Below are 27755 nucleotides of genomic sequence, written 5' to 3' on the forward strand. Positions count from 1 at the left end.
TTCTGAAAATCATTCTACTAGTTGTTGCAAATTTTATGTAAACGACAAATATAAAAATGTTTTGTGAACTAGTATGTACATTAATATTTTTGATGTATATTTTTTTAGTAAAATGTGATTTGAGGTAAAAAGTATTTGTGTAGGATGTTATGTAATTATTTCATAAACCCTTCGGTGAAATATATCGATTTAATCATATCTCTTTTCAACATTTCATAAAACATTAGTCATCATAAGTGGGAAGCTATTAACGTACGTGTCTAAAAACGCATTATGAAACTTACTCCCTGTATGTACAAATTAATATTGTTATAAGTATTATAATAATAATTATTATAATAATGATAATTATTATTGTTGTTATTTATTGCAATGCCGACAGTAATTATGACATACATACAGTCAGGAAATGAAAATATGTAATATCTATTACAAAAGTACTAAAATTTGCAACAACTAGTAGAATAATTTTCAGAAGTACCATTTTTCCATGACTGTTATTATTTTTATTAATATGTCGATAAGCGCAATCTCAATATTATTGAAAACTCCCCCAGACTTAAAAAAAATAACATCAATTTCTGATGCTTAGTTCCAGAGATATCGTTGGTTTTACAACGCGTAGTCATTTTAAACCTACACACTCAAAAGTGCGCTGAGCGCTCAGCGAAGAAGTGGGTGTGGCCTTATTCGGCGGCTCGCCCAATACGCGCCGTTGACGGCCTCCTGCGAAAATCACTGTTTTTCGATGCAATTTTAACAGTACTTCTAAACAACATGGGATTATGAAATTTTAGCATGTTGAACACTAACTCTTGACGAAGAGCAGCGCGTTTGAAAAATGGCCGTAAGTGGTCTCAAAACTTTTTTAGAGCCATTTTTCGCATTTTTTCTTCAACACGACGGTTGGCAAAAACTGTTAATTTTATCATCTTGAAATTTGAAGCATATGTTAAAGACTACAAAAGGAACATTGTAACAAATTTTCAGCTCTTCATATTCAAATGGGACTGAGTTATAAGTTTTTTAAAAAACGGCCAAATTCTGGTTTTTAGCAATTTGCAAAAAAACTATTTAATGAAATTAATTTTAACAAGGCTACTTTTGTGCGGCTTGGAAAAGCGCATCTTTATTGTATTCAACTTTTTATTCCATTTATTACTGTTTTCGATTTATTCGCAATTTAGGTGATTTTGGTACTTTTACCATTTTTTTTGGGCACTTTGCTGACGAATTCAGAGGTTCGTTTTTGGTTACAGCAATTTCTACCTTTTTCATCTCGCTAATCCAATTTTTTATTCGCTCATAGGAATGAATTTTTTGAAAAGTCTAATTCTATTAGTCTATGTGTAACATTAATGGTAAGCGCCATAAGTGTAGGGTCATTATTCTTTTCATAATATGCAGGCTTTCAATTATAAATAATTGCATACTTAAGTAAAAAAAGCTTAAGAAACCAAAATTTAATAAGTCATTTGTGTTTTTAATCTTAATAATGACATGTAGGATTTCAATTACTACTTGGGTGTACTTCTTACGTTTTTTAATACGTTCAATTATTTAATATAAATTCATTTAGCCTTCCAAAATTTAACCCCTTCTCGGCTCTCCTCACATGTTTCCTCCTCTTCCTTAGCAGTCCCTGAGCCCACCCTCAAAACAAAGCAAATTAATTTTTATTTTAATATGAAATTAACCAAATAAAATTTTTGATTACCTCCTTAGTCTTCCTCGCTGCCCCTCAATCTGTTCTTGTGCCTGCTTGCCCCTCTTATTTTCTCTTTCCACGATTTTCTTGGCACCCTTTAATTTCTCTTGCCGCCCCTTAGTTTGTTCTTACGGCTGCTCCTTCCTTCTCATTGTCTTACCACGCTCTTCTTGCCCCTCCCCTTAGCCACCTCTCATAAACCTTTTTTTATTTTTTTGTTAGATTGATTAAATACAATCTTATTTAATGGTTCCTTGTGATATTAATTTAATTTGATTTATTTTTATTAATTTTTTCCACACCGCTCACAAGGCAAATGGACAGGTGCGTCAATTTTTTTTTTTTTAATTATGTAGATAAGCTTAAGATAAAATGAACTTAGGTGTAATTATAAAACTTTATATTATGGTATAATAATAATAACAGCGGATATCATCGCCAATCAGTCTTTTTGTAGAACCATGAAAGTAAGTCCAATATGGAAAATGACATTCATTATACAACATATAAATCAAAAGTACTCCATGGAAAAATATTGCGATACATGAATAAAGGTAGCAATTTGTTAGCATTTTGCCGGTAGAATATAATAAAACTCGTAAAAAAAGTTTACAGAAAGTAAAACGGAAATAAATTAGTTATTCTTTCATTTTCTTGCATTTTTCGAGTAATCCTACTATTTTGCCAGCTCCCCCCCACTCCCCCCGCTCCCACCCAGCTTCCCCATATATGATGTAAATATATTCGTAAAGCCTTACATATTAACTGTTACAAGTGGTCTAATTTTTGCATATTATTTTATTTGACCATAACAAAAAATTTTGTTACAATAATCTTACTTACGATGTTTATTTTGATTACATACTTTGAAATGTCTTTTTAGGTGCTCTGCTCTTACATAACCTTTTCCACAATTTTGACAAATATTTTTTTTAACGTTTTTTTCATGACTTTTCAATTGTCTCTGTAAATGACAATTTCTTTAGAAACTTTTTTCACATTTAATACACTTCAGACTTTTTTCAATGTTTTGGCATTCCTTTGTGTGAAGCAAATAGTTTTTCTTGTCTCATATTATAATGCTACACAGATCACATACAAAAAATTTTTTTTTGTAAATTTTTTCGTGCGATAATAGACACTCTTGATTTAAAAATTTTGAGCTACATTTGTCACACTGATAAAATTTTACATCCATGATGGTGTATCTGAAAACATATTACAAAAAACGGATTGTTTATGATTACATAAATTTGGGTACTAGACGGTACTGAAACTTGCTTTTTTAATGAAAGATAAAATTTTCAAGAAAGTATAAAAATAGTAATGAACTATAGAATAGTTTTTTGTTACCCTAAAATCTTATTCTCAACAAAACCTTTAATTTCAAATTTGTTTTCTGATTCAATTTGGATAAAATTTTTTTTGGGTTTCTACATCTAGACAATTCAACATATAATTGCCCATAAGAAAATAATGGTTTTCTAAGGCATACTCCTAAGGCATCAAAACTTTGACCTTGAGATTTATTGATAGTCATAGAAAAAGCTTAAGTCCTATCAACGATTTCTGACGCTTTTTTTGGTATCATAGAAGCTTCATCCCAAATAACTACTTCTACATGACGTAATTTTTGTTTATCTGGCTTAAACTGGAAGAATGCACTTTCCATAGTGCTTAAGTCTAAAGAAAGTCTAAAAGTTGTGTAAGTGGTAATTCTCTTTGAGAACAGAATAGAAGCAATACCTGTCCAAGCCATTGTAAGAATTTTTCTTCCAATTGATATGATATATTAAATGAATGTTTTGTATAGAAAGGTTTTTTCAGATTTACCAGGACCATCGATAAAAAAAATTTTTTTGAAGTTTACAAAAGTTATGTTTACAAAGTATTCTTTTATTATTGTCAGTATCAATATTTTTTTATTATCGTTTCTGTTGGTTCTGGTAAACTGAAATCTTTACAAGACATATTTTCAGAATTAATAATTTCGTTCGATTGTAAAAGAGCTTTATTTTGATCATCTTTACAATCTTTAATGAAAATTTTTTTGTATTTGTTCCAAATAATATTACCAAAAAAATTTTCAGACATGATAAACCATGCAAAAAATTTTCGTAGTTGAAAAGGCAGCATAACGTTGCATGCTTCTTCAAAAATTATATCGTTTTGAAAATCGTGTTCTACTTATCCCATAGAAATAGCTGTTATAAGTCAGGGAAAATAAAAAGTGATTGTTAAAAAATTCATGTAATTAATTATGATCAATATACAGTTCTTACATATATAAACTTTAAGTAAAAATTAATATAATTTGGGTTTTTTTCTATACTTCATAAATCTAATTTGCAATTACGGGGGTTGGTGCGCAGTGCGCGCAGGGGGCATATATAGTTATAAGAGCTTAGAAATATCTATCGTCACATACAGGATAGACAGCTCATTTAAAAAAGAAAGCCACTAAAAAAAATAATAAAGCTCACCAACAAAAAGTCAAGGGCACATCTCTCTGTCTATTTAAACTTCACCACTTTTATTTGAAATTAGCAGCTTGTTCTTCATATTTTCTTAAAAGCAGACCAGTAATCATTCTACAGCGGAAAAAATTTATTCCCGAGTATTTTCAAAAAATGCCATAGTCCTTTGAATTCTGTTAAATATACTTCAACATACTATTTTTATGCTAACAATTAATTTTATTATTTTTTAAGGCTTTAAAAAATATTAATACAAACCTTATTTTGAAAAAATTACACTTAGAACACAATAAAAGGGGGGGTTAGCGCGTGGAGCGCGCAGGGGGTGGAGCCCTACTAGTGTATATATATGTGTGTGTGTGTGTGTGAGTATGGGTGGATGAGTGTGTGTGGATGTGGGTGTATGTGTTTATAAAAAGTGACTTATGTGGACTTAACATGCTTTTTGAATGTGTATATATATATATATATATATATATATATATATATATATATATATATATATATATATATATATATATATATATATGTGTGTGTATATATATATATACTAGTGAGCTTCACTAGCTACGTGATCCGCGCACCACCCCCGAGAATACTTCAAGTTGTTCTGAAAATTATATTAAATTACATAATTTTATAAAACATTACTGTTAAATTAGATATTATTTTTTTAAAAACAATAAACGTTTTTGTTAAAAATTTATAGTAAATAGATTATAAGAAAAGGTGGTACATCATTAAAATATATAAGAACGTATTGATGCTTTTGACGAAGACTGTGCCCTGATTGGTCCTGGACGAAAACTATACTCTTTTAATTTCTTGGGCGAAGACTAAGTACTTTTTTTCTAATCTGGTATACCCTTTAGCGGAGTTCAGACAAAACCTATGCCCTTTTTTCTAGTCCGGACGAGAGCTATAACCTTTTTTTGGTCCCGGACGAAGACTATAAAGATTTTCAAGCCCTTAGGTGAAATTTCTCGACAAAATTTCGTTTGTCACATCTGCTCTCTATACCCTTTGGTACACTATTATCATTTCATCAATAATCTTAAATATCTCGGAAATAATGGGCGATACGGCAATGACCGCTTATTCTTCTGGTGAAAGCCCTCTGTACTCACGATATTACTACAAATAGCCACATTAAAACTTAGGGCTGCAAAAAAATTGACAGCCTTCTTGTAAACTTCAAAATATAAAACGATTCATTCTAAGTTTTTCAAAACTTATCACTTGGCCAAATTAAATCATTTGTGGTGCACAGTTCAAAAGTGTCAAAAGTAGGCTTCACAAATAAAACAACCCCAACTTGAAAAAAAATTTTTTTTCTTCTTTCTCAACTATCAGAAAAGGTACTTAACATCTTAAGCTTTTAGATAGTACATCGTAAAAAAATTAAAAAATCAAGGTCTAGGTACCAGAAGCCTCAAAAAATGAAATTTTTAAATGCTTCGCGTTACGGTAATCACATTTTAGCCTGTTTAATTAATCTTATGGCCACGCAACAACTTATTTTGACACGATTTTAAAAGCGTATGTAGGAAAAAATTGTTTACACCGTTTAAAAAAAGTTCTATTTAAAATAACTCGATCTGTTGTTTAAGTATAGTCTCTATGAAATATCGTATTTTTTGTTTAATAACCCATACATAATTTACAAACAAATTTATAAGTACATTTTTTTATTACATTATTAATAACAATTAAAAAAGATAAAGGATAAAGTGAAGAAAAGCTGGGTTTGTTACTAAAATAAACAAGCTAACTCTACGTAAGAAAAGGACTTACAAATTCGTTTTTTGTAACTTGTTTCACTGGGTATCATTATTTTTATGAGTATAATCACTAGCTTCATTGTTATAATAACTACGACAATTGAGTCCAGCTATCGTTTCATCAATTATTATGACTGTTAGCATAGTCTTTAAAAGTGAATTGAACTATCATATCCTACCACAAGACTGTCTGTAACAGAATAGGTTCAGAATCTTTTTATTTAAATAATCCGTTATACTACTGATAAGCACATACTATCTTTAAAAAGATCGTGTACCACTTTTCCGGGCAGTAGAGACAGTGATGTAGTACTCACAAAAAATTATTTTTCGCGTACGTAACCTCTAAAATGTGTACTACTGCTTCTAGCTCATGTCACTGTTAAAATTTATTTCTGCATGTTCGTAATGCTCAGAATATTTACTGCTATACAGGATAGAAGTAGTAGCCTTCTTGTCACATCATTTTTTTAAAACCACAAAATTTTTACGTAATCTCTAGAGTATGTGTGGCTGCTTTAGACAGCAGTGGCATTCTGTAGATCTATCCACAATAATTTAAAACCCTGCTCCATTTGTTAAAGGTAGTTGCGTACCTTTACTCGAACGACAGGAGCAGAAAAACAATCACGCTAAAAAGAGAGAGAAAACTTAGGCCTATGCTTAGGCCAAAATAATACGTTGCACTGTTGTAACAAAATTATCAAAAAGTGAAGAAAGGCCTTGGCTTATTAAAATTGACAAGGTAGTCCTTAGATGGACCTCATTACATTTATGAACACACAAAGTACACACAAACAGAAGCATCTCATTTCAAAGGAAAACTAATATAAGGAACAAGAAATGGAAAGAGGCTTTCTGAAAAAAAAACACAAATATAAGAACACCAAAGTTATTAACAATGTGCTATATTAACAACAAAATCATTTCGTATTGTTTTAACTCTGTCTGTCAAAATCAAGATGAAAATATTTTAATGAATGATTTTTTGCTAAAAAAATAAGTATCTACATGCATGAAGAAACGACTTCAGAATGAAGGTTTTAAAATAAATATGATTCCTAATCAGACAACAGTAACTTGGTACAACAATGAGTATTCTATTAATTTTTTTTTTATAGTTTTTGTGGTGAATAGAACATTATCTGATCTCACATTAATGTTTTTTTATTCGTACATCCTTATTATCACTTATTTAGCACATTTATTCAGCAAGACATTTCTTTAAAATTTTCTTCTGACGAGGGCTTCAAAGTCTGTATCCTAAATTTTTTAGAAAAAATTGATTTTAAATTTTTTACACATAACATGGGTTATTTACTACTTTTAATGAAACTCTTATATTTTAGAAAATCAAATAGCTTACAACATTTGAAAAGCTCAATCAAGCTGTCAGAGGCCGCCCAGGTGGGGAGGCAGGGAGGGCTCGAGTCCCTCCAACTTTTAGTCCCAGTTTCCGACATAAATGTCAAAAAAATATTTGATTGCCCGTGATCAAAATGACAAAAAAAGACTGATCGTCATGTTCAAATTTTGCTTAAGTTTATAACTTTATGCATAAAATAAAAGAAAAAAAGCGAATCAAAGGGTGCGTTCAATTTGCATCGTACAAATAAATCCCAAGCGCTCAATGCTGTGTAACCCAACTGGTTAAGTGTCTGCACTGTTAAACAATTGATAAATAAATAAATCCCAAGAGCTCAATGATTTGTAACTGAACTAATCGAGTGCCTGCACTATAAAATAACTTATTATTAAATAGATAAATCCCAAGCGCTCAATGCTTTCAAACTAGACGGATCGAGTGCCTGAACTATTGAATAATAATGAATTTAAAAAATCCCTGGCTCTAAAAGCTTTGATCTATCGGGTTACAAAGCATTAAGCGCTTGAGATTCATTTATGTAGAAGTAAATTATTTAATAGTGCAGGCACTTGATTCGTCGGGTAACAAAGCATTAAGCGCTTGGGATTTATCAATTTAATAATAAATTATTTTATAGTGCAGGTACTCGATCAGTTGGGTTACAAATCACTAAGCTCTTGGGATTTATTGATTTAATAATTATTCATCAGTGCAGGTACTCAATCAGTTGGGTTATGAAGCATTGAGTGCTTAGGATTGATAAATTTAATAATTATTTATCAGTGCAGGCACTCGATAAGTTGGGTTATAAAGCTTTGAGCACTTGGTATTTATTTATTTAATAATTATTTATCAGTGCAGGTACTCGATCAGTTGGGTTACAAAGCATTGAGCGCTTAGGATTTATTCATTTAATAATTATTCATCAGTGCAGGTACTTGATCAGTTGGGTTATGAAGCATTGAGCGATTAGGATTTATTTATTTAATAATTATTCATCAGTGCAGGCACTCGATCAGTTGGGTTAAAAAGCATTGAGCACTTGGTATTTATTCATTTAATAATTATTTATTAGTGCAGGTACTCGATCAGTTGGGTTATGAAGCATTTAGTGCTTAGGATTTATTCATTTAATAATTATTTATTAGTGCAGGCACTCGATCAGTTGGATTACAAAGCATTGAGCACTTGAAATTTATTTATTTAATAGTTATTTATCAGTGCAGGCACTCGATCAGTTGGATTACAAAGCATTGAGCGCTTCGGGTATATAATCGTTTGACTCATCTAGTTCTATTATGTGTACACAAATCAAGAGCACGAAAAATTGATCTCAATCCATCACTAAGAGAATTTATATGAAAAAATGCTGAAAGACAAGTAACATTTGAATTTCCACAAAAAAGTAAAATTATTCTAATTATCTATTCGTATTTCAGATAAATATCATGCAATATGTTCTTAATAATTTATAATTATGATAAGTTAATTTCATCTTCACATAGCTGCTGATTGATTCAATTAAAATACGTGAAAAACCATCGACAATTAAGGTCATTTTATAGATGTTGTTGCATAGTTAATATGTATATACATACACTTAGTAGGTTTATAATAATTAATAATACATATTGTATTTTTCACTCATTTGAAATTGATTACATATTTTGTTTTTTAATACGAATAACTCAATAAGATGAATGTATATATATATATATATATATATATATATATATATATATATATATATATATATATACACATATACATACATATATATATATAGTGAGCCCACCATATCTCTATGACTTGGGTGGCCTCTGCAAGCTGTAACTCAAGTTTTTGTAAAATTAAACGAATCATACATATCAGACTAAAAAATTAATCAGATTATGGAGCCCAAAGAGTAAATTTTGCTGTTTATGTGCTTGGTTTAAAAAATTTAAACTTAGATGCCCAGATAAGAATCGTCACGAATTTTTAAGCAAATATAAGAACTTAAAAGACTTCGTTTGGTTTGTCAATTTATAAAAGGTGTTAGTTATTTTCATATTATATAAATAATTATATTTGACCATATTATTTAATTAATTTAATTGTAATATTGAATATCACTTAACTTTTTAAGTATATTATAAAAAGTAAAATACCACTATTGTTTTTAATGCTGTTGTTCATGCTACATTATTTGTCCTTAACAAAGGCCATAGATGCTTACCCAAACATTACGAAAAATCCAAGCAAGTTTCGCGAGTTTTTGTGTTAACGCATAAAATGCATGTCTTAATGCACGTCAAGTTGCGTTTTTTTTTGATAAACATATGAGCTAGGAGGCAAATTGTTGAGCTATCTTGTTCTAAATCTTTAGATGACCGCCTTGATACTATCACAGTCTATCTATGTTAAGTAGCTGGACTATCTTGTGAGACAAGAAGTCTTTTTCTCATAGAAGTTTGTATATATTTCATAAAGTAGAGGAGTAGAATATTTACTAGGTTCAAGAAGTAACTTGAAACCATAAACCGAATAAAAAATATTTCGCTTATCATCCGTGAGACTTTATCAGAAGTTTTGATGGCTTGTTCTTTCATAAAAATTCAAGCAAAACTAACAATTAGGTTTTGGGAGGGGTACAGTTTAGATTTTATAGATATATAAATATGCTAGAGATGCATGCAAGATTGTAACAACAGTTAGCTTATGAAAAACTAACATAATAATAAACTATAGATTGGTATAACTAACTTTATTTTCGAGTCAGTATATTAAAATTATAAAAACTGAATGATTTGTTTAAATTACAGAAAGCCAGTCAAAGTCTTTGAAAAATAGTAACATTGTTACTACGTCGAAATGCTGATTGCTTTTAGGTTTCTCAACAGATCTGCTGTTAATTAAGCTAATTTTTCGTTTTCAGAAGTAGAACAAGTATACGAAAGAATTGAAAAAAAGTCTACACATTAATACTATCGACGCATGACGTTTTCTTACTTCAATAGACTATAGAATATGCAAGAAGTTAAAAACTCTTGCGTGTTTTCCGTCAAAAGCTATCAACTTTTCTGGAGCTAAAAAAATCAATGGGTTTTGCTTTTCTTATAAGTTTTGTAAAATAAATGTAACAGTTTTATATACAACTACTAAAATCATTTAGTATTAAAGGCATAGATGCCACTGCTGCTCTTGAACACATTTTCTTTACGTAATTTGTTGGCAACACGTTTGGAAAGGACTTTTTGATTTTAGTAATATTTACAAAACTTTTTTCTACATAACTATGAAAAAAAATTCAGCAAACACTAAGCTAAAAAATTGTGAGTTGCACTTTGCATTTTATAACAAAATAAGATCCAACCATTCAACTCTGTTTTAAATCTTACCTTAGTTCTTGCCCACTTGTATTCCAGCATATAACTGTTTGCAGTAGGATCAGCCGTCTTTACAAATATTCTTAATACCACAGGTCCTTTAAAAAAAAGAAATATGGTGCATTAATACATGTAGTAACAATTAAAAACTCATACTCTATACACATTTTCAGTCTAATTAGACGGTCTAAATCTGACATGTAATGTTTTTTGTCATTCCCAAGTCCTTACATTTTTTTGTGTGCATCGAAGTAAATAAAACAAGATCAATGGGCTGCTCTGATATTTCTAATTCAGAAATTTACTGCTTGAAATAATATCAAAGAGTGCTTTAAATTCAAGTACGTTCTGTTTGTAACTTCTTGAATTAGAAAGAATCGTTTTCATTCTCAAGCCTTCATCAAAAATCGCGCTACTTTACGACAAATATTTTTTACCACACTGTGACAGTAAATTTATTGTTATTTCCAGTATTAAAAGTGATTTTTGTTATAAGTACTCTTTGTTAATTTTTTTTTTTGTTATTATTTTTGCCACAATATATAATTTCAACAATTTCGTTATTTTTAACCTTGTGGCATTACATAAACCATCCAATATACTCCAATTTCTTATTTACATAACGACTGCTAAAATGTTAAAATTATCTTTATGACGTGGTCAACCTTCTTAAATATTATTTAGAATTTTCATCGGAAAATAAATATATGTATTATCGTTGGATTGGTCAGCTCCTTTCAATGTCACTTTATTAGTACTGTCATGTGTCGATACTTCACCTCATATCTCATAAATAAATTTATTATTTAATAAATAGTAACAATAATAAATGCTTGCCGCGTTGTCATTCTCTTTTCATGCTTTTCTTGGCGTCCTTCCTCAGCTCTCCTTTCCCTCCTTACAATATGTTCTTACGCGTGCTCACCCCCCCCTCATTCTCTTTTTACGCTTCTCTTCAGGAATTTGAACAATTTATTCTATATTTTATGCATATTAAGCTCAGATATATGTCAATGTGTTTACAGACTTGAAAAGATCTCAATGACGAAACGAAATATTGACTATTACATAAACAAATGAAATTTTGGCTGAAGAAAACCAAGTAGTGTTTTATTGTAGACGTTAACTCTAAATGATATTAATAGATTTATAATATAGTCTAACATTCGATCAGGGAACACTATCATCAATTCTTGCATTTTGTTATTGAGTAGTAGAATAGTGGGTTTTAAACTTAGCATAAGAAAAAAGGTTTACTGTTTTAAGTTCATTAATCGGCTTCTTAAGATGTTAATAAATTTTTGTTTTTATTTATGAGTTGGTCTGCTGAACCCCATGCAGTTATTTGTACTTTGAATACCTATTCGTACTGTATATTTAAATACATTGGCTCTCTAGTCCATTAAAGTACTTGGCTAGACAGAGATGAATTGATCAGTTTGACGGGCCCCCCCTTTCTTAGTAATGTTAGACCTGGCTTCTTGCACACTTTATTCTAATAACTCGATGGTTCTGCTTACATCTCAAATGATACCATATTTTGATCAATGTAGATCTACAAGACCTTGTCTATTATACAGGGTTCATTCTATCAAAAACAGTATATTTCATGTCCAAGTCAAGTACAACGTTGTGTGAGGAGATATTGATCCAAAACTATTTCAAATAATCAATGGATGTTTTCCTCTGAAGGCATCATAGAATTCAAATCATCGAAAAGTATTTCTCTAGCACTTGCTTATGATTCTTGGTCTTAATAGTGTGAAGTGTAGAGGGCATCGCGTAAAAGTAAAGAAGTTTAGGTATATGCTAGTATATGTTCATATAGAAAAGTATATGTTCATAGAGCTTTCGCTCATGGCGAAAAAAATTACGCGTGTTTTTTTTTGACTCATAAGCAAGATGATGAATTTTTTGGCGTGAAGCGTACCTTACTTAACTTTCGCTTATCCTAAGATTCTACGCTATATGCGCTACACTTCGCGCTCTACGCTGCTATATATAACTAAGCCCTAACAGAATATTTTTGTACTAGATACATAACTTTGATCCGTTAGGTTTTTGTGGCAGGTGGTACTATCAGGCGCCAAGCTTAAAATTTGGACTGGATGTGGAATTGGAAGATCAAATTGATGAGAACGATTTTAGTTAATAACTAATAACCTTAAAAAATACCCTGGACGATAACAAAGTGCTTCATTTTAATTGCGCTTTTTTTTTCTATCAATTTGTTACATGCATAAAACAGAGATTCTGAAGTCCCAAAACATGTTTTTTTATCAAAAAAAAAAAAAAAAAAAAAATTCCATTACGCTCTGATTTAGAAGTTTTTATGTGTATTATTTTTAACTTAACCTCAGTAATATAAATAAACTGTCAGTTTATGTGTTATCATATATGTTTGTTAGCTTTTAAAATGAGATGAATAAATAAAGAAAAAATCATATATTGATTAATTAATGCATATAATAGTATATACACATTTTTACTACATGGCTTGCTGGCTAACCTCTAAAAAGTCGAAACAACGTAAGTATACACGGTGATTGTTCCTCTAGACTTTCCGTTATTGTCACTTGTATAGCTGTAAGGAGTATTGCTGAAATACATAAACTAATTTTATAAGTATCAAACAATAATACTATGGATTTTTCACAGGCATGTCGAATATGAATTTTTGTATTAATTGCTTGGATAGATTTCCTATATGTTTTTTGTCAGATGCAATTTCTATACATTTTGTATATAAATGTTCCAACTCTTTACATTTATTTCTAACATATTATGCTCATCTAGATGTATAAATCAATCAGCTTCTCACGTTATCTTACATGTAGATTTCTCGTACGCATTTAGAATATAGATTTTTTATGCAAATTTTCCATATAGATTGTCTAGATAGAATTCTTATGTGCGATATCTGTATGGATTTTGTGAATTAATAACTCATATAGAATTCGCATACACTTAAATTTGGTATAAAAATATCAGCTTACTACATAGTGTTATATGGACTCAAACATTTTCTATTGAGATCTTCAATATGCTTTCTTCATATTGATGTACCACGTTAACTGAAAATGAAATATTCTGTTTAGTTCCTTTTGTTATGATCAGTGTCTATTTTTTATCCGATTTTTGACCTTTTCAACTGATCAACTGATAGTCACTTCACCGACAAACTGTCCTCTCTGAAACTGCTAAAGGTCCATAAATTATCCGAAAGATTCCACTATTCGTTTAAAAGAGCAATAAATAGTTTGTTTTTGTACTGGCTATTCACCCTATTAAAAAAGTGTAAGAAAAAATCTCACTATTATTTGCTAGAATTGAAACACATGCCCCCCCTGTTCTCCTGTTATTGGAAGCAAGCATGCTCACTACTTAGTGAATAAAAGCTTCAATTTTTTTAAACGAACTTCTTTAGCGCGGGTCTTTATCGATGAGATATATATTTCCTTATACATATATATATTATTGTAAAAAAAAAAAAGAAAGTAAAATTAAACGGAATTGGATACCGCATAGAATGCAAAAACAATTTTTGCAAACGGATGTTATTTAAATAAATGGAAGCACTTTTCTGGTCGACGTGCATATAAAAACACATGACTCTCACACCCATCTAAGCTCAGGTGCCATAATCACATAACCAGTCGGAAATTAGTGCCAAATTTGAATATTAAAATAAATTAAATAAGTAGACAGAGCAAGCGTGTACGTACATGCCAAGCGTAGTGTTAGGCATTAGATAGTGTGTTTACTGTTTGTAGTGTCCTCCTATACACTGTATACATGCACGTATGTATGTGAGTGTAACTTGTTCACAGAATGATGGATGCAACCATGAAAGTGAGTAAGATGAGTGTGTATGTGTGTGTGTACTTTCTACTTTTACTGGGCAAGTGTGTACATGTTTGCCTGTGCGCATGTGTATAGAATGTAGTAGTTAATGTTAATAATACATACACTGGTTAATATTATTGTTTTAATGAAGTACATTAACAAATAATTTTTGTATATACGGCATATTGATGCAGATGCTAGTATTGATTAAACGGGTGTTTATAATATGGCATAACCTCCAAATATTACAAAATATGCCATGTCTTTAAAATGAAGCAAGATAGAGCATAAATAACGAATATTATGGGTTTTCTAAAAGGATCAAAAATATCGTGACGCACAAAAACAGAGGCGTTGAGTTATAAAAAAACATGATCTCAATTTTAGATATTTTTGATGTACCTTTATAAAATTAAGAGGGATAATCATGGGAATATTATATAACATTTAGTATAGGATAATAATAATGCAGAAATGATTTTCCATGGTCATGCGTAGACATAACTTTTAAATATAGAAAATATGCCATATCTTCAAACGGAAGCAAGATTGAGCAAAATAACAAGTTTCCCGGGTTTCCTAAAGGTAAAATAAGCATCGTGGTACACAAAAAAAGAGATGTTGAGTGATGTAAAGATACAACCTGAAATTCTGATATTTTTAATATTTCTCTATAAAATCAAGGTGGAAAATTTTTGGAAAAATTATAGCATGATCGCAAAATTATTACAAAAATGTAGGATATATTTCTCGTTTTCTCCCAACAACAACTAAATCAATTACTTTAAAAGTTTTCGATCTTTTCATACATGACAAATGTACAGGGAAGACATAAATATACCGCCGTAACCCGCAAAAAAATATATACTGAACTCACATGTACTTACGAACCTTGTATTTTACAGTTTACAAGTAATTTCTACATACATGCGAGAACTTGTTCTGACCGGGGAACTCTGAGTCTCACACTCTGGTTTTTACATATTTACTTTTTGTTCAATTCTTACGGATTATAGTACAGATTTTTTTCATGAATTTTCGGTGTGGACTTTGTACACAGATTTATTTACATGACAAAAATATTGCTTTAACCCTCCGGTTTTGAAATGAATTATTATACTACATGCCTATGTGACTACTCTAACGTAGTTGTTTATGTGGTTTTGAAATGTATAGTTCATACGTTCTTTATGGACAGACTTTTTACATGGATGTAAAATACTATCTAAAACTAGTGCGTTATATATTTCAGATAAACTGACTAGTTGCATCTTGTAAAAATTTGGTACCTGATAATTTTAATACGGATTGTATAGAATTTTATGCAATGAAAATTTTCACTACACCTCAAGTAAACATTTTTTTAAGCGTTTGGCAGAACTTATTTTTTTCAATTTATTCTTTTAGTTTTCAATTTCTGGTAGAAATTACAAAGTGATAAATTTACCCGTTCATCTTTAAAATAAGAAATATCAAAATTCGAAAAATATGAAATTAAAAATATTCTAAAAAATGACAAACACCGTTAATAGCTTCGTTTGTGTTAAATAAAATCGATGATTTTGCAAATTCTTGCAGTACGTCAACATTCCTGAAAACTATATTTTTAATAATAATCTTAAGATCCAAGCAAAATGATAAAATGTTTAAAAATAAAGCAATAGGAAAATTAAATATAGTATTTCCTGAAGATTATGAACGATTTTTCAAAAGTTATTATTAAATAAAAAGCATAAATCATCATTATTCAAAGATTTAAAAGCACATAACAACGTTAAATCTGAAATGTTCAAGAAAGTTTGCATAGATATGCTTTCTTTTTAATTACGAAAATTTTTCGTGTGGTCTTTAATTTCAGAAAACGTACAAGGTAATGACATATTCAATAATGATGAATACATTTTTCAGAAGATTTTATTTATAATGAAGAAAATAGTGTTCTTATACACATGAATCAAATCCTTGAATCGGAAGATGAATTATGCTTGTCGTTAAATTTACCGATTCCAAACAAAATTAACTTAAACCTTAATGATAACACTAAATTTATTGCATGTATCTCTAGTTAATTGATGATCAAAAAAAATATTTTCAAAATTATATGTGAGTAAACTAATAGAACTTTATTTTGTAATGGACCTGAAGGGATGGAAAAAACGTTTAATTAAGGTAAAAAAATTCCTTTAATGACTTGGACTAACATTGCATCAGTGTTGCTTTTTAAACGGATGAGCAGTTACAAAACCTTTCGTTTACTTTTATACTAAGACAATATAGACTCCAGAGCACTGATGTATATGTAAGACTAGTGTACAAGTGGACAATTGAGCCTGGTTTATTGAAATTCCGGGTTGATCGTTGAAAAAATCCTAACAGATTGCAGAACTTGAAGACAATTGTGTTGATGTGTCTGTTGAAAATCCAGCTGGACTCCAATATTACTCCCAGGTCAGATAAAAACTCCACTCTCTTGACAGAGTTTCCCGCTATGTTGTAATGAAATTGATTGAAATTTTAATTCCTAGATCGGTGAACTGAGAGGACTTGACATTTCTTTTGGTGAATTGTGAATCCACTTCCAGGTACACTATCAAATGCTTTTGCCATATCAAGAAATATAATGTCGACTTGGGAACCACATTCCAAGGACGATGTCACGAAGTGATTTAATGTAATTAGATTAGTTATCGTAGACCCACCGTCGATGAACTCTCTCTATTAGTGGAAAATAGCTTAAAAAATTGGTTCTGATAGCCTCTTGTGCATTATTTGATCTATGATCTTTGGTATCACACTGGCCCGGATTATAGGTCTATAGTTAGTGGCTAGGAATGGGTCACCTGACTTACGTATCGGATGGACGTAGGCTGGTTCCCATGCACTTGGAAAAACGCCTTCGGTCAATGACTTAGAGAAGAGCAGAGTTATCGGGTAGGAAATCGAATTACAATAATTCGTGATAAAGGATGATGGTATTATATCTAGGCCAGGTGTATTTGAGAGCTTCATCTGATGTATGACTGAGAATATTTGATGTGTTTCGAAGTTCTGATTAACGTCGACGGTACCGTTGTTCATTGGTAAATCCATAGGGTTCGATTTCTTAAAGAATGTGGAGAAATAATTGGAAAACAGGTTACACTGGTCCTGTGGCTCTAAGGCTTTCCGGTTGACGAGCTGTACAGATTTTGGTATCGAACTAGTACTACTGTGGACACGAAGAAATTTCCAGAAACAATGAGAGTCCTGAAAGGCCTTCCTCTGATCTGCCAACAAAACCACGATATAGGGTACGAATCAATTTTAAAAATTCTACCCGAAGTCTTTGTAACTATTGAATCTTCGAGCAGTCTTGAGAATTTCCTCCGATGCGCTGCTCTTTTTGCTGTGACCCGATCAAGCATCTCACTGGAGATCCACGCTGGGGACTTGAACCTGACAGATCGACGTATTGGTAAAAATTTGTCGATTAAATCGTAAATAACAGTGTAAAAGCTTTAAACAAATTCTTCGATGGACTTATTACTAAAGATATTGCACCAATTAATATTATCGATTTTACTGCACTGTTTAGGATCAGCACATTTAAGTCTCGATATGTCGTGCTTTGTTTATTAGTGTCACATGTACCATAGCCACTGATGTGAAAGGCACTATGCGTGTGGTGATGGTCTGTTTCGAGAATTGCTTCTGGTAAGTCAATGACCTCAATAGAGTTTTCTGGGGCGAAGAGCAGATCCAGTGTATAAAATTTGTCCAACGTCGGTTCTAGCAGTTGCCGGAAATCCACGGCGGAGGTGGTGTGCAACAGAGTAGAGGCAGCTAGGCGACCGTGACGATCCGGTGTGATGTAGTCCAAGGTCTGAAATTGCAGAGGGTAGTTTAACCTTGTGAGGTTGGTCGCGTTGAAATCTCCGCATATTAGGAATTTACAGAAAATGTATTTGGTGTGGAGCCGTTCAATTAGAGTATCAAACTCAACGAAAGCTGCTGCTGTGACCGTTGGTGGTAAGTAAACGGCTATCAAGATATAATCAGTTTCTGACTGCTTAATCCGCACCACCTTATATTCCAGAGTTTGCTTAATGGTAACACGAGTTAAAGACAGACACTTGCTGACCACCACCGGGACCCCACCTCTACACTTGGTTGATTCGTTCACCACCTGCCTGTCCTGCCTGTAGATCACATGTTCTCCTAATGGTAATTCGCTGTTTTTGGTATGTGGTTCAAGCCAAGTCTCGATAAATATTATGATACTTGAGATCTTGATGAGTGTTGGTAGTGTGGTTTCCAGTGTTGTGAGCTTGTTGTAAGGTTAACGTACATTTGGTACAGTATTTATGGTTTACCCATGCTTAAATATAATTGTTTATACACGAAACAACTGTAGAGTAGTATCATCGATAATTTTAGGTACATCGTTGATGTATTTTATTCTTTCTAGTGTGACCAGTAAAGGTCTTATTCTTCCTTGTGTAGATTCTTCCTAGTCGGATTACCCGCTGAACTGATGTTATACCAACCTTCGTGAGGATCTCTTTTACCAGAACCTCAGTGGTGCTAAAATCAGTGACTGTTTCAATGACATTATATAGGACTTTATAAGTTGATCTTTGAAGCTTATTTTAGAGTTTCGTGATTAAGTCGTCGATCGAGGAGCCTATGGAATTAAGCTTATCTTCTAAGGTTGTTATCTTATCAGCCAGTGCTTCTAAGTTCTGCGTAGATAAAGCTGAACACTCTACTTATTGCAGCCATCTGTCTACTTACTGTACAGATGATAAGAGAGTTTTCAGACCCTGGAGACGCTTGTCTATCGCCTCCATCTGTCGTGACAGGCGTTATTCGTGAAGTCAAGCTTCGTGTCTAGTGTTGTTATTCTTCGATGCAAGGAACTAGTTAAATCCTGGATCAGCTGTTTTAAATTAATAAAAAAAACTTGGTTAGCCATTGCAGCAGACAAAAGGGCTGAGGCGGAGGATTCACTGACACAACGCCTTTTCTCAGAGTCTGAGGTTGATAGAGACGTCTCAGAGCTCGAGTAAGTGCGACCTAGTTTGTAACAATATTAAACGCCTTGGATCGGTGTTGTGACCCAAAGAGCACACGAAGGATGGTAGTTTTGTGTGCACTTAGGGTAAGCCCCATCTACATCACTATATAAAGTAACATATTTGTGCGCACGAGCGCGCGTGTGTGGGTGTGTGTTAACTTAAAGGTGCATCTTTCTCCTACACATTCGCTTCTACATCCAAGGACTTGTTAACGTTATAACTGTATACATAAGTATAACAGCATTCCTACTCTAAGTCTAAAGTTGCGTCATATTATGCTGACATGTAATGCAGCCAGTCTCGTTATTAGAATACATGTATGAACGTTAAATGTTTCTACGTACAAATATATTGTATTCTAAGAGTACATGAATAGATTTTTTTTCAATGTAGTTGTCCAATTCCAATAATGTACAACACCTTTATGACTGTTATTAACACATTGTTTAAATATTTTCAAAGTTAATTTGTAAAATTAAAAAAAAACTCATTGCAAAACTGGTAAACTTATGAGCCACACTTGAACATGTATTTGGTGTTTCTTTCATTGTCATTGCGAGATTTCACCATTACTAATCCACAATCTAAATCTCATCAAAAAAATGCAATTGGTACTGTTGTATTGTTATTTTCTAACGTATATTAATAATAACATAAACCATCATCGTTCCAATCTACTGTTATTGCTGTCAACGCAGTTTTGCGAGAAATCGGTCATTGGTTGACCTAATTAAATCAGAGGCCTCTTTTACTTGCTTTAATGCTATATTAACACTCTATTAAAAATAAAAATGGCGCTTTTACGTCTATGAATGGTCCCCTAAAGTTTAAGTCAACTCATAACTCCTGCGTCCCGTGAGTACATAATGCACATCAGGCATATTGTGTTGGCTTAGAAAACTTAGGTGTATTTTACGGATATCAACATTCTTGAACTATGCTATGGCGCGAGTAAACTTGAAAAAGGCCCGCTGGAAGTCGTTTTGGCAACAGCAGAAACAGAAAAAACCGCATCTAGTTCTTTTTTGGCCACGAATTCACTTGTGTGGTTAAAGGGTCCGATGAGAAAGACTGCACGAAGTACTAGAGAACTCTGAAGCAGCAGTATCAAACAGTGATGGATGTAAGTTAGTTATCAGTAATATTATTATTATTTTTTTTTATGTGGAGGAAAGAGAAATGTGTTTATGAACATCGCAGGAAAAGTTGTAATGTTGGAATCTGTGGAAGCTTAAGATTCACCCCAGATCCGTGTTATCATTACTTCAGGGTGGAGCCACCAGGGAGGTCATTGTTACTTAGGGTGCCTTAGAACCGGCACCTGTTTTTTAGTGCTGCTTCAAAGGCTGCAATTTTTTTAAGCAGCACTGAGCAGCACTATGTGTTGACTGCTTTCTCTAGTTAATAAGTAAATGTACTCGGCGCAGCGTGGGTCTACATTTAACTTCACTCACCCTTAAAACATTGTTTCTTTAGATAGCCTACTCAGTGACTTTAGCGTTTCTCACGATGATTCTCTTCTCTTTCTTCTTACAATGGACCGCTGACCCGACGTACTCGTCTATAGCTTTTTTTTATGAGTCCCAAAACATTTGTGTTATGTACCTATTAGACATAGTTTTATTAAAAATCACCCCGAATTTTTTGGAAACATAAGAGAAAAACTGCTTTTCTAATGCTATGTAAACGGAACAAAGATCACCTTATTTTAGACGTTGAATCATGTTTTAAAAAGAATCACTTGGGTGATGAATTAAGGGACTAAAAGCTATCAAACTGTGCAACAAATTTCGCTCATAGGTTTGAAGCAGATTTAGGCGATTCACGACTACCCCTCCCCCTCTTTGGTAACAGGATTGTACGATATGACTAGTTGAATAGATGATTTTTCATCATTTTAATTGTAAAAAAAAAAAAAAAATTAGCAATAAATAATAAAAAATACATACATTTTATAAAAATGACTTAAAATACATAACAAAGTTGTTTCATGATCAAAAAACTTGATACATTTTAAGAAACAAGTAAAAATTTTATTACTTAAAAAGCAAGTAATTTCTATTTTTCAAATTAAAAAAAACCATAGTAATTATCTTATGGAGTTATAAAACTTAAATTTTTATGCACAGCTGATGTCATTGTACTGTAACGGGTGACTAACACCGTAACGCCGTTTACGCTCACCTAGACTGCGCGAGGAAGAAAGGCCGGAAAGAGAAGGGGGTCGTCATGATGTGTGCGAGAGAGAGAGAGAGGAAGGAGAGACAAGCGTCTTGCGATGCGTATTATCGCGCGATGCTCTTGGCCATTAGGTCAGAAGAGATTAGGTATAGGTAGGGTAAACACGTGCGTCTCTTGCTCGAAAAGCACACCGCATCACCAAGGGACAGCCTCGCCGTCAGCTTGAGGGGTTCTGCTGAGGGATCATCTACTTGGCGAACGAGCGTAAATAAGAGGCTGCGAAAAGCCAAGTAAGCGCAGTGCGTGCGTGAAAGCCGTGGTAGCTGCGTAATCTCTCTCCGCGCTTGATCGAATTATTGCGTGCCGTCGGCTCCGAGAGGAAAGCCTTTTCTTGACCAGGCGTGCCCTGTAATTAGCGCGATCGAACTATAAACACATACACATCCAGATGCTTATGTACAAGTGCAATTAATGTAGTCTCCGTTCGTATGATTACTAAATGTTTGTGTCTTGCTTTGCGTGAACCCCTCCTTGCATGGAGCCCTTCCGGCTACTCCTCATTTACAAGCTTTATTTAGAGATCGCGACCTCCAAAAGGGATATGTAAGCCGAGTACCAGCCTTATCCAGCCGCCTCCGCGGGCTCACGCGTAAACATCGACGCTTGAGCATCCTGAGTTAAGCCAGGGCTGAGCTGGCCCTTCAGCAAGCAGACAAGATCAAGGAAAAGTGGACTCACTGTCCGCGTTGTAACATAAGTGTGTCTCTGCGGGTACCCAGGAAGCACAGTCCCAGTCAGAGTACTCCTTGCATAAATTCGTGGCTATCAGAGCCGTAAGCGGATACTGGCACCCCGTTACAGTACAAAACAAAATTTTAAAGCTTTTAATTATCGCAATATGTTAACAGTTTTAACTGAATAATAAATCGCCTAAGCAAAACTTGTCTTTGATAGAAAATGTCTGTAAGATAATAAATAACTTGCTTTAGTTCTTTCTCATTGATAAATTAGATTAATTTTTTAATATTTGTATGTTTTATAAATACTTTAGTTGTTATCTCATTATGTTATCATTCTTAAAAATGGTATCAATAATAACATGTTTGTTCTCTCCAAATGTCACACGTCAAAAATATTTGAGATTGCAACAGCAGTATGTGAAAAAGACACTTCTTATGAAATTGACTATGACGAATTTACAAAACCACGAAATCAAGTATACAACCAGAAATACATATACACTTAAAATCATCTAGTAAAATATAGGTGTATCATTTTTTAGGGGTGCTTTACGCCATATACATTCATGTAGCTTTAAATTAGTTCATATTCATTTACATTCCCATCCAATAGTAATTTTACTTTACAGATGCAGTAGATGAAATGCGTTAAAAGATATGTTTTCTAGTAAAGATAATTTAACAACGAATTTTTTGCGAAATGAGACCAGAAGATCTGTTATGGATCAATTTTACAAGGAATACTGTATAAGTGACTTATCAAATTATCCAAATCAGCAGGTATTCATCAATTTATATTTTGATTTATTAGCAAAACATTTTTATCGATAACAAACATAAAATTTACAAATCAAATAAACACTAATATGTCAACATTGGATTAATTTATTTGTATATTATTAAGCAATCAGTACTCATACCATCATCATTATCATCATCATCATCAAAAAATTGGTTTTACAGATTAATGAACAAAATGATAAGAATTTCACCTATTACAGATAGCTCAATTAGTTTTTTTTTTTCTACATAGAAAAGTTTGTAGATCTCATTAAAAAAAAAATTTCCTATATTACACATTTTCTTTTACGTGTTAACCTTAATGGTCTTTAACCTAAAACAAATTGGAACAATTAAAAATGAAAAAAGAAATTTTTTTTACTGATTACAAGAACAAAGTGTAATTTCAAATCGAAATAAAAAAGGTCATAATTAAAACGAAGAAATTTAGTTTTAGTTGATTTTCATATGTATTTATTTATTCCAAAGGAATACGTTACAGCTGCTTCTTCAAACGAATGGCGCACAGCTACTGAGTGTTGCAAAAACTTAATTTAAACAACAAAATCTTATGATTGTCATCAGTGACACCATTATAAAGACAAATATACGTCCACACAAATATAAATATAGGTAATACATAGGGCGTAGCAGATAAATACTACAAAGTAAACAAAACAGGTGATAACTACCGAGCAGTGTCCGAAAATTGAATGTGCAACTTTCAGAACAGCTAACATTAAAATTTAAAAACGGCGAATCATTCAAATCAATTTCACAGTTTAATAAATTATTACTGAATCTTAAATAATTTATTTCTATGGTTTCTAAAAGATCTTTTCTTCCTTTTACCACATATGTGAAGTACTTTGAAATTTAGATTAAAACTATGTCCTTACTCAATTATATACCAAATTCGAACATCTTATTATTATTTTTTATTAATGAATCTAAAAAGTTTATACTGTTATTTGATTCCAGTTTCATTGTAAAATCAATGTTCTTATGAATACTATTAATAAACTATGTAGTTGTCTCTAAGTCCCAGTGAAGCTATTACAGCCAGTAGTTATCACCTGTTCTGTTTACTTAGTAGTAGTTATCTGCGACACGCTATGTATCATCTACATTTATGTTAGTGTCGACGTACATTTGTCTTTATAATGGTATTACTGACGACAATCATAAGATTTATTTATGGAAATGAAGTTCTTGCAACACTCAGTAGCTGCACGCTATTCGTATGAAGAAGATACAGTGTTCCAAAATAGTTGTAACGTATACCTTCGGAATAACTAAATACCTACGTTGTTACAAATGAGGAGGTAACCTACGTTGGCACAAATTTTGCTTTTGTATAGTGTCTTATGTATCGATGAAACACGAGGCTAGCTTGGATATAGGTTGGGAGCCAACATAAAGAAATTAGTGCAGGAAATATAACTCTGAAAAGGCATTAAAAAGTAAACAATTATTGCACGGCCAAACTAAAGTAATTTTTTTTTTTCTTACTTAAATAGTGTATGGATTAGAATACTTTATTGCATTAAATATTGTAAGTTAACTCAGTTATTAATTAATTTCAGCTGCACTAAAATGTTCATTACTTTTAGCTACTAGCCACTTTTCTTCCGTCCCAATCCTTGCAACGTAGAAAGACAGTTCCAAGAACAGACAAAACTATTTCTACAAGCTTAACAACTTTTCATAATTAGGTTATGTCGTTTTATAAAATATGCTACTGCAAACTCTAACTGCTCCAATACACGCACACGTATATTTCGTAAGATCATGGTTGTACACTTAAGTCACTATATTTGTCAGAACGATGAAAAATATTACCTGCAAAGTGACAGTAAGTCTTTGTTATATTATAGGTTACAGGACATCATTGTACGTGTGTAGATATACTGTTCCGACAGATATAAAGTGCCTTGGCCCTTGAGTGTATGTTGTATGTATATACTCAATAGGATCTGCAGTGAGCTTTTAATTATGTGTCTTTTAATGATAATTATTTTAATCTAACTTGAAGATTTTAAGTCCATACTCACAGACATAACCTTAATAAATACCGATCTATGCTGTTTTTGTCGATGAAGTCTCATAGCAGATTGTAATACCAACTAGACAATATTTGTAAAAATTAAAACTAAAGTTGAAACTATCATTCGCTACAATTCATTATAGATAACAGTTAATAGACAACATAACCTTAAAAAATATCGAAGTATTTAAATTTATTGGTATCTATGCCAAGCAACATATATATTCGTAATTGAAACTTTCAAAAGTAAATCGGTGTCATGTTTATTTTCTTACGAACATACGTATCATGAGGTCTAGCGTATAAAAAAGTATCTAAAAGATTAAAAAAAAAAATTTTTTAGGTTAGAAAACATCAGAAAAAAAAAAAATTTGATTTGGCGTCAAAATTAACAACAGACTATATAAATAAGTAAGAGTCTCAGTGTATTTTTTGATGTGTATTGTTAAATTCTGATTATTAAAATGTTACTCAATATTTTTTAGTTCATATTTGCAGATATAATCTCAAAAAATACTGACTAGAAAACAAAAGTCATCATTTGTAATAATATGAGTTAATAATAAAACTAACTGAAACTATAGTAACGAAACATTAATAGGAAAGAGCCAACATAATCATGAAAAATATCAAATTATTCAATTTTTTTGTTCTTGCCTTAAGAATCACGTCCTGCCGTAAGAATCAAAATTTTGGCAGGAAAATAGTTTCGTGATTATTTTTTATGCAAACACAGTTTGTCTGTCGGGACATAAAAATGAAAAGGACAAAAAAGATCTGGGGTAATCATTTTGAAATTAGAAAGCTCAGAAAAACAAGAATTTTTTTAAATTGTTGATTTGACAATGAAATTCATATCTAAATAATGATTAAAACTACCTGGAACTGCTTCATTTAAAAGTTTTTTTCGCTTTAAAAGAATTAATGATGTGCTCTATCAAAACTAAGTATAAATTCGTTATCAGCATCAAACTAATAAAAGTTTTAAAAACACCTATTTTTATCCATTAACATTATGTCTGCAGTTATAGCCTCAAAAATGTTAAGTAATAAGCAATTATAGATGATCAAATGACAAATATTTAGAACACATTATGATCCTTAATATGTTGCTCATTAAATCAAAGATTTCTCAAAAATTTTGTTTTTCTTGAGCTTTCTACTATCGAAATAATTACTTCAGATCTTTTCCGTAGTTTTATTTTTATTTGACAACAAAAAACCTACGTTGTAAAAAAAAAAAAAATCACGATACAATCTTCCTGTTAAACGTTTCATCCATAAAGCTACATGATTTTTAGGACAGAAAGTAAAAAAATCAAATGTTTCGTCCTTTTTATGAGTTTGTTAGCTCCTTACTATTATTGCTTCGTTACTGTAGTTTCAGTTAGTTTCATTATAAGTTCACATTACATATTACGGCTTTTGTTTACGTTTTTATGTGCTGCTTGGCGCAGAAACCAAAAAAATGATATACTTTGATATTTTCCGAGGTTATGTTGGCTTTCAACTGTTATCTTTTATTAATTGTAGTTAATGTTCATTTAGACTTGAGTTTTAATTTTTAGTAATATTGTCTAGTCGGTATTTTAGTATGCTATGAGACTAAAACAACAAAAACAGCATGATTGTGTATTTATTAAGGTTATGTCTATGAGTATGGACTTATAATCGTAACGTTTTATTAAAATTATTATCACTAAATGACACATAGCTAAAAAATTATTACAGGACCTACTATTTCATTAATTTTATCATCAATAATATCGCTGAATCCAGAGTTTTGGGAAAACTCTATTTCTTTCGAATTTTCTAGCCTGGAAAAGAAAAAATTATAGTTGTCTTCATAGTTTAACTATTTTAAGAATCTGATTAACTTTATTTTCCATATAGAATCATTACAAAATTATTCTCCTGACAGGAGCTACTCATTTTTAACGTAAAAAAAATCAAAGCACACACTGTGCACCGTTGGGATGAACTACTGAGGAAGACGCTGATAAAATTTCCAGCTGTGGCCTGAACTCCTTAGGATAGTTTTTTCTGGCTCGCTGTTGTAGCAAAATTTTTTCCGACAGCACCAGGTTGGTTAAAAGTACGTTCGGAAAATCACAAATTCTTAAAACAGATTGTGCTCTAACTAAACGTCTTCCGGTATGACGCTGGAGACGTTGGCGTTCAGATTGCCTCTAATTGGAGTCACTCATTAACCTTCGTGGTTTTGGATAAAACTGGTCCTAAGTCGCTTGTCCATTACGAAAAAGTGTCATCGGTAGCCGGGATGTTTAGCTGCATGCCTTACAATTCCGTACTGGATTCACTGTCGATATACGACTAGTGAATCCAACATACAATAGTGATAAAGTAAATTTTATCGATTAATACTTCGGATCACTTAGAGTTT

At 31.9% G+C, this 27755-nt stretch overlaps 1 protein-coding gene across 6 annotated transcripts in view; it reads left to right on the plus strand.

Moving 5' to 3' along the window:
* BORCS6 (BLOC-1 related complex subunit 6) overlaps positions 1–27755 on the plus strand; it is a 441611-nt gene that overhangs the window by 51628 nt on the left and 362228 nt on the right. For 5 of the 6 annotated variants that reach the window (XR_016293438.1, XR_016293440.1, XR_016293437.1 and 2 more), the window contains exon 3: positions 23154–23304. The exons of the other annotated variant lie outside the window; for it this stretch is intronic. Coding sequence is in view for 1 of the 5 variants with exons in the window: in XM_089597765.1 (XP_089453891.1) it covers positions 23182–23304 (123 nt within the window). In the remaining 4 variants the exon portion in view is untranslated. The remainder of the gene's footprint in view (positions 1–23153; positions 23305–27755) is intronic. 6 annotated transcript variants of the gene reach the window in all.

Source organism: Copidosoma floridanum, unplaced genomic scaffold, assembly GCF_036245765.1.
Source record: "Copidosoma floridanum isolate Cflo_tuat_1 unplaced genomic scaffold, Cflo_Japanese_pri ptg000004l, whole genome shotgun sequence".
Classification (NCBI taxonomy): Eukaryota; Metazoa; Arthropoda; class Insecta; order Hymenoptera; family Encyrtidae; genus Copidosoma; species Copidosoma floridanum.